The 13,130-nt window shown below is 42.9% G+C and overlaps 1 protein-coding gene across 1 annotated transcript in view; it reads right to left on the bottom strand.

The window, feature by feature from the left end:
- Positions 1-2,407: 2,407 nt before the first annotated feature.
- The window catches only part of KCNK1 (potassium two pore domain channel subfamily K member 1), a 67,832-nt gene continuing 57,109 nt past the window's right edge, over positions 2,408-13,130 (bottom strand). The window contains exons 2-3 of the mRNA XM_027530680.1: positions 7,300-7,695; positions 2,408-3,300 (exon numbers count right to left, since the gene is read on the bottom strand). Coding sequence (XP_027386481.1) covers positions 3,041-3,300; positions 7,300-7,695 — 656 coding nt within the window. The 3' untranslated portion in view covers positions 2,408-3,040. The remainder of the gene's footprint in view (positions 3,301-7,299; positions 7,696-13,130) is intronic.

The following is a 13,130-nucleotide window of genomic DNA, read 5'->3' as shown; positions in this document are numbered from 1 at the left end:
TCTGAAGGAGCCTCTCTGCCCAGCCTCCCACTTCCTTACCCCCTGCCCAGGGGATCCTGCTTCTGTTCTCCAGGACAGAGCTTCCCCCTCCCTCAGAAGCCCAGTGCATCATCTGTCCCCCGGCCAGTGACAGAAATAAAGTCCGGGGAATATATTTCCCCTTACATTTCATATCTGACAGGGAGGCAAAACCTGCTCCATTTTTAAACCTTATGCTTCACATTAAAAACAACAAAAACAGGAAGCTTCCTTGGTGGTTCAGTGGTTAAGAGCCCACCGTGCAATGCAGGGGATGTGGATTCAATCCCTAGTTAGGCAACTAAGATCCCCCTTGCAAGGAAGCAACTAAGCCCATGCACCACAACTCCTGAGCTCGAGCCACAACTAGAGTCTGTGCACAGCAAATAAGATCCCTCGTGATGCAGCCAAGATCTTGTGTGCTGCAACCAAGACGTGACACAGCCAGATAAATAAATAAATACTGCCTGTTAGTCACTCAGCTGTGTTTGACTCTGCGACCCCAAGAACTGTAGACTGCTGGGCTCCTCTGTCCATGGAATTCTCCATGGAAGAATACTGGAGTGCATTGCCATACCCTTCTCCAGGGATCTTCCTGACCCAGGGATCGAACTCAGGTCTCCCGCATTGCAGGCAGATTCTTTACAATCTGAGCCACCAGGGAAGCAAACAAATACTAAAATATAAAAACAATGTGAAGGGTATTAAGGCCTAGTAAGTATATTCTTTGCCGATTCACAGAAGCTTTGAAAGTGAAGTATTACATTCAACTGCTTATTGACACCCAGACTCAGAATTTTCCCTTCAGGCTCTTCCTTGTTTTTTGTATTTTGCACTCCCCTCTCAGATTAGAGTGAAGCAGTGGTGGCCCATCAGTTTTCTGCTTGGACTAAAATGTAATGGCATTCCGTGGGTATAATCTACCTTTTTTCCAATTTATATTCTTTAGCATCTTTGCATGGTACCAAGCATTCTGATCCCATGAACTTCTCAAATTCGGGCCTGCCCATGAAGCATGTATCCTCTAAGGAGTCTCTAGTTCCTCCCTTTACCAATTACCTAACCAGTGTGAGCAGTCTCCCACTGTGGAGACAGCCAGCCAGGAACATAGGCAGAAACATGCTAACAGGGCAGCACAACCCAGGTCAGAGGGACAGGAGCACATGTTTTGAATTAAACACTAGAAAGGACCCACTGAGGACAGCTCCCCATCACAGGAGCTGGGGTCCCAGGCGCTACAGAGGGGATGTCATTCCTTCTTGTGGCTTTGTTGCTGAGACGGGATTTTATACTATAAAGAAGGCCCTTGTTCTAAGTCAGGGGATACAATGTTTGATGGCTAAGGAGGCAGTAGAGAGCTTGCCAAGGTAGCCCCATGGCAAGGATGTTCACCGGCACTGCTCAGTTGTTCACCGGCAGAATGCTGACTTTTACCAACACTTCAAGCACCACCTCCTGGGCAGCTCTGATGGGAGACGGGACTTGGTTAGCAGGTCACTGAGCATTCATTATCATACAAGGCCTAATTTTCTCTTCTAAAATTCCTAGCAGGGTCTTCCCTAGTGGTCCAGTGGTTAAGACACCATGCTTTCACTGCAGGGGGCATGAGTTCTATCCTAGGTCAGGGAACTAACATGCCTGCATGCCTCAGCCAAAAGATGAGGAAAAAAATCCTAATAGCGCCCTGTATTTGGATTGCGTACAGCATTTGAATGCTGCCTGTATGGTTTCTACAAAGGAGTGCATATATATTATCTATGTGGGGGAACCTTTTCTTGATATATTAAAGTGTAAGATTGCAACCAGCTACAATTTTTACTTATTTCAGCTTATAAACTAAAAAAACCTCTCAGACTAATCTGACAGAATATGTTCATTTGGGGCTTCTGTGTTTGGGTGCTATGCTTTAGTATTGCTACTACTACTGCTAAGTCACTTGAGTTGTGTCTGACTCTGTGCAACCCCAGAGACGGCAGCCCACCAGGCTCCCCTGTCCCTGGGACTCTCCAGGCAAGAACACTGGAGTGGGTTGCCATTTCCTTCTCCAATGCATGAAAGTGAAAAGTGAAAGTGAAGTCGCTCAGTCGTGTCCGACTCATTGCGACCCCATGGACTGCAGCCCACCAGGCTCCTCCGTCCATGGGATTTTCCAGGCAAGAGTACTGGAGTGGGGTGCCATCGCCTTCTCCGATGCTTTAGTATTAGCTGACTGCAAATCATCACGTACTTTCAAAATAGAGTATCCTAACTTTTTAACAAAATCATATGCTTCGTTACCTGTTTACCTCCAGAGAAATGTTTACAAACATTGTAGACATTTGAGATCAAGCTATTCCAAGTGAGCAGAAATATTTATTGTAACAGAATACTAAAGTAATTCACACATAAGTGTGTTATTCCACTTATTTTATTGCAGCAACTTCTGATTCTTCAGTATAAAGAGAAATCAAAAGGGAAAATCTCTACAATCTTGGGTTAAGAAGTATACCAGGAACTGGTGACCTAAACCGTATGTACAGAATATAAACATATTTATATTTGTATGTACAGTTAATGGTTATCTAGTCATTATAAATAGCAGGTTTAACTTAAGAGTCTACAAAAATAATGATTTTTGGATGGGTACATGCAAACCAGAACACATAAACTTATTTATAAAACACATCTCTATGCCTTTTTTTTTTGCTTTAAATATAAATGTACTATTTAACTATCAGCTAAACGATTTAAATGCAAACCCCAAAGTTCCCAGTGAAAAGTATAAAATCTGTTTCTATCCACAATGGTACCCTGCTTCAAGTATTCTTCTTCTCCTGTTAGTAAAGCCGCGATAATTCTGTCACATATGAATTACAGGTACAGATGCCATTTTCTCATATTTTAGACAGTCTTCTGGAATAAAAGCTTCTTTTGTTCCATTTTACAAAAAGTACTGCTTTTACAACCTCATCAAAATGAACAAGAGAAGCTTCCTCCCACCGCCCTGAGCCCGTGCCCGGGCACGGCCCAGCAAAGCCCTACCCTAGTGGTCTGAGGCGCCATCGGCCAAGGCGGGTGGCTGGGGAGACACAAAGGGCTCGTTCTGCTTCTGGTCCTCCTTCACCCCCGCCGCTTGGTCCGTGATGGAGGAGAAGGACAGCTGGTCGTGTTCTATGATGTGCATTTGATCCTCTTCCTTGTCCTTCTTCACGTAGAACATTTTTCTGAACTTCTTCAGTTCGTGGAGCTCACAGAAGGTTTCCAGAACCACCAACATTGCAATAAGACCAAGGAGCAGGTAACCTGTGTGAGAGAAATGACAGCGACTCAGTGAGATCTGGTCACGACACAACCTTTCTGCTGATGATTCCATCCATTGCCTCCTCTGATTTCTGGGCATGTTTTGAATTCCATGGCTCAAAGTGGGATGATCCAGAATAAAATGAAGAGGGACTTAACCTTCTAGACCTAAAGAGACATATCTCCAAAGAAGACATACAGAGAGCCAACAGGCACATGAAAAGATGCGTCTCATTGCTCATTATTAGAGAAATGCAAATTTACACTACAATGAGGTACCACCTCACACCAGTCAGAATCATCAGCATTAAAACGTCTACAGATAACAAGTGCTGGAGAGGGTGAGGAGAAAAGGTAACCCTCCTACATTGTTTGAGAGAATGTAAATTGGTACAATTGGAAAACGGTATGGGGGTTCCTCAAATAATTAAAAACAGGGCTACCATATAACCCTGCAATCTCACTCTTGGGCTTATATCTAGAGAAAACTATAATTTGCAAAGTTGCATGCACTCCAGTGTTCATAGGAGCACTGTTCACAATAGCCAAGACATGGAAACAACCTAAATGTTCATCAGCAGATGAATGGATAAAGAAGATGTGGCACATGTGTACAATGGGATACCACTCAGCTATCAAAAAGAATGAAACTCTCATTTGCAGCCACACAGATGGACCTAGAGATTATCACACAAACTGAAGTAAGTCAGAACAAGAAAGACAAATACCATATATCACTTATACATGGAATCTAAAATAGGACACAAATGAATTTATCTACAACATAGACAGACCCATATAGAGAACAGACTTGTTGACAAGGGGGAGAAGGAGGGTTGGGGGAGGGATGGATTGGGAGTTTGGGATTCGCAGATGCAAACTAGTATATACAACAAGATGGATAAACAAGGTCCTACTATACAGCACAGGGAACTATATTCAATATTCTGTGATAAACCACAATAGAAATGAAGTGTGTATGTGTGTGTATACACACGTATATATATGTAGGTGGTGCTAGTGGTAAAGAACCGCCTACCAATGCAGGAGACGTAAGTTCGATCCCTGGGTTGGGAAGATACCCTGAAGGAGGGAAAGGCAACCCACTCCAGTATTCTTGCCTGGGAAATCCCATGCACAGAGGAGCCTAGCGGGCTACAATCAATAGGGTCACAAAGAATCTGACACGATGGAAGTGACTTAGGACACACACACGCGTGCATGTATGTAAAAGATCACTTTGCTGTGTTTTTTTTTTTTTAGGATTTCTACATAGGGGATGTACTGGGTGGAACAAATAAATGTTCCAAAGGTATGTTAGTTTGTGGATAGGCTATAATTCCACAGCTTTTGTCTGAAATCCTATGGATATTTTTGTCAGCACTGAAGAGTTTGACTAAATAATGAATAAAGGAAAAGGAGATTTGTGAATTAGCTCAGCTAACAATGTCACTGCTATTTCTAAAATATGCTATATTATTAAAGCCTAAGAAAACTGTCACTTTGCATCCATAAATGACTTCCTTGTTCCTATTTTGCTACCAATTCTGGCTTCCCAAGTTCATTTATTTTCTGAAAATCTTCCTCAAACATTTTACCACTGGGATATGAAATTGGGACTTCTATTATTCTTAGAGTTTTCACTTTTCTGTTCCTTTCTCTGATGAATTTTTTTTTTTTCCTGAAAACTGATTTTAAACATGTTGGAACCAACTTAAAAGTACTGTTTTCCCAGACTTCCCTGGTGGTCCAATGGTTAAGAATCCGCCTTCCAATGCAGATGGACCTAACCTGGGCCTTAGGATATAGAGGCCCTTCCACTCTGATCATGCCTCTTCTATGGAATGAGGATTCTGCAGGGCCAGTGGGGCTTGCCCTCTGGGACCCCATGCCAACCCTTACTCCAGATTATGTTTCATGTATTTAAAACTTGGAAATTCTCTGCACAATGTCCCCACCCCATAGGGGTGATGGTACCTGCAAGGGTCTCTATCTTGGGTCCACCATCCCGAAAGGGCATTGCATCACTGGTGTGTACCCCTACATGCACCCAGGCCCAGGGGCAAATGTTTGTAAGAGGATGTTGATGGAACATGGCTGTATTACCTAGGCAGTGTGTCCACACCCCCATGTAAGGACCCTGTAGGGCAGAATGGAACCAAAGGTGGGAAGAGAAAGGTGCAGAATGGGGCCAGTTTTCCCCGCCCGTCATCTTCTAGCCCAGGACACCGAGCATCCTCAGGACCCGCCTGGTCTTCAGATCACTGTGAAGGTGTATGTGGTGACACAGAATGAGAAAATGGCTTTTAGGTAAGTTTGCTGTGCTGTATGTGCACGCTCAGCTGTGTCTGACTCTTATGACCCCATGGACTGCAGTCCACTAGGCTCCTCTGTCCATGGAAATCTCCAGGTAATAATACTGGACTGGGTTGCCATTCACTTTTCCAGGGGATCTTCTCAACCCAGGAATCAAACCCAGGTCTCATGCACTACAGGCAGACTGTATCATTTGAGCCATCAAGAAAGCCTCAAGTCATAATGTAATTTATAATGCCTCCTAACATTTAGATTGGAAGCAATCTAAATATTTGACAATAGAAGTAGGACTAGAGGATAGTATGCATGCGTGCGTGCTAAGTTGCTTCGGTCGTATCCGACTGTGTGTGACCCCATGGACTGCAGCCTACCAGGGTCCTCTGTCCATGGAATTCTCCAGGCAGAATACTGGAGTAATGCCCTCCTCTAGGGTATCTTCCTGACCCAGGGATCGAATCCGCATCTCTTATGTTTCCTAGACTGGCAGACAGATTCTTTACCACTAGCTCCCCCTGGGAAGCCCCAGATGATGGCACAGTCACCTTGTAAAATAATATGTGGATAGTAAAGATAAATATGGTAATAGAGGAAACTCGAAATCACCCTGGTAACCATTCAGTATTTATTGAACTTGCATGGTAGCCAGGCACTGTTGAAAGCACTGGGCACTTACGAGTGAAGGCTGTGTCCTGGGTGAGCATGGTTTAATGGAAATGCTAAAAATACGCGTAGTTCAACTGCACATTTTGTTGTCATTAAGACCATAGGACGGAGCCAGGACAGAACATCTGACTGCCTGCGTATGTACTATGATTTCCAAGAAGACGTGGCATGAGCTGAGTCTTGAAAAATACTTAGGAAGGCAGAAATGGAAACTGTATGTACAGTATAATGTAATTTTATGCAGTGTGAAAGGACAGGAGAGGAACACACAAAAATAAATACTTTTCTATGAATGGATCTCTAACTTTTCCATGGTATTATATTGGATTTTAAAAAATTGCTTCAAAGTTTAATGTCACTAGACGTCTGAATTTTAATGCCTATTTTCCATGTATAAAATTCTTTTTTTTTTTTTTTCACCAAGAACTTCATTGAACAATGTATTCACCGTTTTGTTCCTACACATATAAAAATTCTGAAAGCGGCAAGCATATTTTAACTTCAAAAAAGAACCAGATGGACAAATGAAATAAGCAATTGCTTTATGATTCTCCTGGTTAATGAAAGAATGTGATGGATTGTTTAACCGGCTATCCTAGCCCTGGTGTCCTTGAGCTTAAAATATTTAATAAAGTAGAGCAACTTTGCTAAAATTTAAAAAGTTCAGTAGCAACTTATTCTGTGTGGTGCATTCTTATGTGTGTGCTTAGGTGCAGTCCTCTACTGTCATTTAAAATGACTATTACAAAAAATAAAATAAAATGACTATTACATTACTAGTAAGAAACTGATAGGTACTTTTCTGTGCCTGGGAAAAATAACTCTCAATAATAACAGGACGTTTTCACACAGAATTTTGAAGGGAATCATGATGAAACGAAAGTTATGGGAAGGTGGCAAAATGGAAAATTCATCCATGGAAAGCAGTTAGGGCTCTGACGAGTGCCTCTGATCACCGAGTAGGCGAGGCGGAGAGTGGAAGCACAGAGCCCTGGGACAGAGTCCGTGAACTCGGATACTCACATGTGATCCCGATCTTGTAGAGCTCTCTGAATTTTTGATTGTAACCCTCCCCGGGAACATAATCTCCGAGGCCAATGGTGCTCAGGGAGATAAAACAAAAGTAAAAGGATTCCAGGAAGTTCCAGTCATCCTCCAGGACAGAGAACACCGCGGCCGGGATGAAGAAGAAGCAGGACACGGTGACCACACCGAGGAGGACCGCGTGGACGATGGCCACTGCCTGCTTGGAGAAACCCCAGCGGACGTGGAAGTAGAGGACTGGCCTGCGGGTGACATGGATGGTAACACGCTGGACCACTGCCGTCAGGAACAGAAGGGTGAAAGGTATGCCGATGACGGAATAGATGATGCAGAAGGCCTTGCCCCCGTCGGACAGGGGCACGGTGTGGCCGTAACCTGCAAGGAGAGGAGGTAGAAAACACCTTCGTAAATCACACACACCTGGGATTTCCCTGGCAGTCCAGTGGTTAAGACATCAAGCTTCCACTGCAGGGGGCAAGGGTTCGATCCCCGATTAGGGAACCAAGACCTTGCATGCTCTGTGGCATGGCCAAAAAATAGAAAAAACAAACCACATGCCTCCTGTTCACACCCACATGCCCCTCACACCCAAGAGAAAAGCCAGATAAAATTCAGATTGGTGCTTCAAAGGCTCTATCCTGTTGGGACTTCCCTGGAAGTCCAGTGGTAAAGAATGCACATTCCAATGCAGGGGACCAATCTCTGGACCAGTAGCTAAGATTCCACATGCCATGAGGCAGCTAAACCTGTGTGCCACAACTAGAGAAGTCTGTGTATGCAATGAACATCCAGCACAGCCAAAAACAACAAGCAAACATAAAAGCTCTATCCTGTCCCTGCAGTACAATTCAACAATGGGTGCCATACATTTGATCTGGATCAAATCTTCCCAGCTCTTCCTGACGCATCAAGCCTTGTTTTGAGTTCACTGCCAGGCTGAAGTAGAAGCTCTGTGTGTGAAGGAGCTAACCCTGTCTTGGGCCATCAGGGAAAATTCATGACAGGGGTACCTACTTTGCCAGGAGGGTGTTCCCCTCCCCAGCCTGCTCCCCTTCCACTCTCCCACCCAAGGAGCCTCATTAGGATCCAAAGCCAGTACACACTTGCTTTCAAAACACTAGCACCAGGCAGATGAGGGGACAGTGGGAAGATAGGGAAGACTCGAGGAGAGTACAGACAAGGAAAAAGAGAAAGATAGGACTTCCCTGGTGGTCCAGTGGTTAAGAATCCACCTGCCAGTGCAGAGGACACAACTCTGATCCCTGGTCAAAGATGCCATATGCTGTGGAGCAGCTAAACCTGTGGGCCACAACTACTGAGCTCGTGCTCTACAGCCCAAGAGCCACAACTCCTGAGCCCCCGTGCTCCAAGGACTGAAGCCTATGCGTGCTACGGCCCGTGCTCCCCAGCAAGAGAGGGCACCACAATGAGAAGCCCTGCACCGCAACTAGAGAGCAGCCCCACTCAGCAAGGCTAGAGAAAGCCCGTGTGCAACAAAGACCCAGCGCAGCCATAAGTAAACAAACAATACTTTTAAAAAAGAAAGAGGAAGAGGAAGATAAATGAACATCAAAGGATGCTGTGTCACATGGCTGAGCACTTCTTCCCAAATATTTCGTTCAATTATCTGGTTAAATGGCACATTTAGAAACTGTACTATGTCTCCCCCTTGTCATTTCTGTTTCAAGATGCCACAGATTCCCCAAAATCCACATATTAGGGCCAGTGGTCGCAACATATTTCTCTTTTATTTTCTACTAGAATTGAGACATTCCCAAATCAAGCCAGTCAAGAGATGCTTCATCTGATAAATGCTAGCAAAAGAGAAGCCAGTGAACTGTTTTTAAAATTTCACAAGGCCTTCATCCTGAAAGGACTAACATGTCTGAACAAGTCAGTTCAGGAAAAAGCCAACTAAATGAATTTTCTTTTTTTGTGAAATTGGCTTCTGGGGAAAACAAACAAAACAAAACCAAACCCCACTCATGGGGTTATAACTGAAAAGTGGTTTTCAAATCTGATTTCTATAATATCCTGCTTAGAAAGAACTCAGAAAAAACTTCAGCTTCAGACCTCATGATTGTCTGCTTTCTACCAATTTCTAGGTGAGGCCCTGGTCTATGTGGCTTCTAAGAGACTGCTCTGGTTATTCCCATGCATGACCTCAGCACAATAGTCAGGGTGGTTAATCCTAGAAGGTTATGGATGAATAGGGAGTCTGAGGAATCTACTAAATTTGCATCAGTTTGAACATCTCCACCACCCTTATGGCAGAAAGTGAAGAGGAACTAAACAGCCTCTTAATGAAAGTGAAAGAGAAGAGTGAAGAAGCTGGCTTAAAACTCAACATTCAAAAAACTATAATCATGGCATCTGGTCCCATCACTTTATGGCAAATAGATGGGGAAACAATGGGAACAGTGAGAGACTTTATTTTCTTGGGCTCCAAAATCACTGCAGATGGTGACTGCGGCCATGACATTAAAAGATGCTTGCTCCTTGCAAGAAAAGCTATGACAAACTTAGACAGCATTTTAAAAAGCAGAGACATTACTTTGCTGACAAAGGTCCATATAGTCAAAACTATGGTTTTTCCAGCAGTCATGTATGGATGGGAGAGTTGGACCATAAAGAAAGGTGAGCACTGAAGAACTGATGCTTTGGAACTGTGGTGTTGGAGAAGACTCTTGAGAGTCCCTTGGGCTGCAAGGAGATCCAACCAGTCCATCCTAAAGGAAATTAATCCTGAATATTCATTGGAAGGACTAATGATGAAGCTGCAGCTCCAATACTTTGGCCACCTGATGCAAAGATTGAAGGTAGGAGAAGGGGACAACACAGGAGATGGTTAGATGGCATCACGGACTTAATGGATATGAGTTTGAGCAAGCTCTGGGAGTTGGTGATGGACAGGGAAGCCTAGCGTGCTGCAGTCTCTGCGATTGCAGAGTCAGACATGACTGAGTGACTGAACTGAACTGAACATCTCCACACGTGTGCATTTTTCTGTAAAGAGATGCCAAAGCTCAGGCGTTCAGAAGGATTGAGAACCACTGTTCTGAGCATTAGTTCCCGAATCTATCTGGTCCTCGAACACACAGCTGCTTCTGGAATGCTTCGGTTGATTCCAGGCACGGTTAAAGAGGGAGATGAGCCAGTTAGGGTTTCCAGAGAGTAGTATGGAGGATGGAGAAAACTTGCTGAATAATATTCATGCAAAAGAAAGAAGCATGAGAAATGTGAAAGCTTTACTTTTGAGGAAAAAAATTAGAGGAATTAAGAGTTTGTGAGTAAAGCAGTTCACATCACAGAGATTGGGGCCAATTGGAGCCAGGCCAGGCATTAATGAGAAAGGATATTTTAATGGTCAGAGATCTGGAAATAGAATAGGATAATGAAATTGTGGTTAACATAACAAAGGCAACTGGAAAGTGATTCACAAATTTGGTAGTGAACCTCTGACTGAACGTACCAGGAGACAATGGGAATCAAGCACAGGCTGTAAAGGATGGATTACTTTGGTAGCATTTTTGCAGAGAAAACATAAGATTGGCTAAATCTGTTAGACTACCAAAAAGTCTTGAAGCCCATGATTTTATTACTGTTTGGTGGCATTGTTATGAATTATCTTCACCAAAAGTGTAACATTCCCATATCACACAGCCCACCTCTTCTGTATATCATTTGTTTCAATAAACTACATGATTTCACTAATAGTAGGGGGAAAAAATAATTTCTAGCCTTAAAATACTTTAGGCTATCATTTTTATTCCTAAATGACAACAGAATTAGAGTTTTATTTATCAGAATCTTATTAAATTTACTAAAATGTCATCTCCAAGCAATTGGCGATAGTCATTCCAAGACTTTAGGATGGCTCTCTTTGGTAATGCCTTATCTCGGTCAGTAGTATGTTCCCACTAAGAGATTAAATATCATTGAAGTGCAATGCTTCTTGAAAGCCAGTTTCTCCTTCTGTTTGCATAAATAATTTTTGCTGGGACCCCCCTGGTGGTCCAGTGGCTAAGACTCCACACTTGAGAGAGTGGAGAGACTGGGTTCAACCCCCGGTCAGGGAACTAGATCCCACATGCCGCAACTAAAGATCCCTCATGCTGCAACTAAGACCCAGCACATCCAAATGAATAGATAAATATGTTAAAATAAATAATATACAAATAATTTTTGTTAATGGACAGTACAATGTAAAATTTACATCTCATCTGCAGTCTCTACACTTGCAATGCTCTACTGAGCACACAGCAATTTTTTTGCGATAGACAGTTGAATGCACCAGATGGAAACCTTCAGTCCCAGTGAATTGTAATGAAGTGGTGAATAATTTACTCGTTATGTTGGTTGAATCCCCAGATAAATCATATAGCAATGCTCATATTTTAAAATCTTGGAACCATGTTAAAATTTTTTACAAACTAGGAATTAATTAGCAAAATGTCAATACCTTACGTATTTGGTGTTCCTTAAATTTTTCATATAATTTTGGGGCACAATAGATTGAGCATGGCTAGGTCTGCTTAAAAAAGAACTTAAAAAACAGGGTCCCCCCTATATGGGAAAATAATCTAAAACAGAGTGGATATATGTATATGCATGATTGATTCGCTTTGCTATATAGCAGAAACTAACATAATAACTAATCAACTATATGCCAAAAAATTTTTTTAATTAAAAAAAAAAGAAAAAAACAGGGTTCTGGAATGAAATTCCCATGTCTGGGTTTCCTGTTATGATTCTATACCTGTAGGGGAGGGTAGGAGATAGGGGGTCAAACTGATGCAGTTTCCCAAGTGACAGTTGCCCAGATTGGCTTCTGTCACTTTATTTTATGTATTTTAATTGAAGGGTAATTACTTTACAATATCGTGGTGTTTTTTGCCATATATTGACATGAATCCGCCATGGGTGTACATGTGTTCCCCATCCTGAACTCCCCTCCCACCTCTCTCCCCATCCCATCCCTCAGGGTCGTCCCAGTGCACCAGCCCTGAGCACCCTGTCTCATGCATTGAACCTGGACTGGTGCTCTACTTCACATATGATAATATACATGTTTCAATGCTATTCTCTCAAATCATCCCACCCTTGCCTTCTCCCACATAGTCCAAAAATCTGTTCTTTACATCTGTGTCTCTTTTGCTGTCTCGCATATAGGGTCATTGTTATCATCTTTCTAAATTCCATATATATACATTAGTATACTGTACTGTTTTTCTTTCTGACTTACTTCACTCTGTATAATACGCTCCAGTTTCATCCACCTCATTAGAACTGATTCAAATGCATTCTTTTTAATGGCTGAGTAATATTCCATTGTGTATATGTACCACAGCTTTCTTATCCATTCGTCTGCGGATGGACATCTAGGTTGCTTCCATGTCCTGGCTATTATAAACAGTGCTTCAATGAACATTGGGGTACACGTGTCTCTTTCAATTCTGGTTTCCTCGGTGTGTATGCCCAGCAGTGGGATTGTTGGGTTGTATGGCAGTTCTATTTCCAGATTTTTAAGGAATCTCCACACTGTTCTCCATAACGGCTGTACTAGTTTGCATTCCCACCAACAGTGTAGGAGGGTTCCCTTTTCTCCGCACCCTCTCCAGCATTTATTGCTCGTAGACTTTTGGATCACAGCCATTCTGACTGGCGTGAAATGGTACCTCCTAGTGGTTTTGATTTGCATTTCTCTGATAATACATGATGTTGAGCATCTTTTCATGTGTTTGTTAGCCATCTGTACGTCTTCTTTGGAGAAATGTCTGTTTAGTTCTTTGGCCCATTTTTTGATTGGG

This window comes from Bos indicus x Bos taurus, chromosome 28, assembly GCF_003369695.1.
Source record: "Bos indicus x Bos taurus breed Angus x Brahman F1 hybrid chromosome 28, Bos_hybrid_MaternalHap_v2.0, whole genome shotgun sequence".
NCBI lineage: Eukaryota > Metazoa > Chordata > Mammalia > Artiodactyla > Bovidae > Bos > Bos indicus x Bos taurus.
Note: the sequence above shows the minus strand (reverse complement) of the source record. Positions and strands in the feature narration are given on the sequence as shown.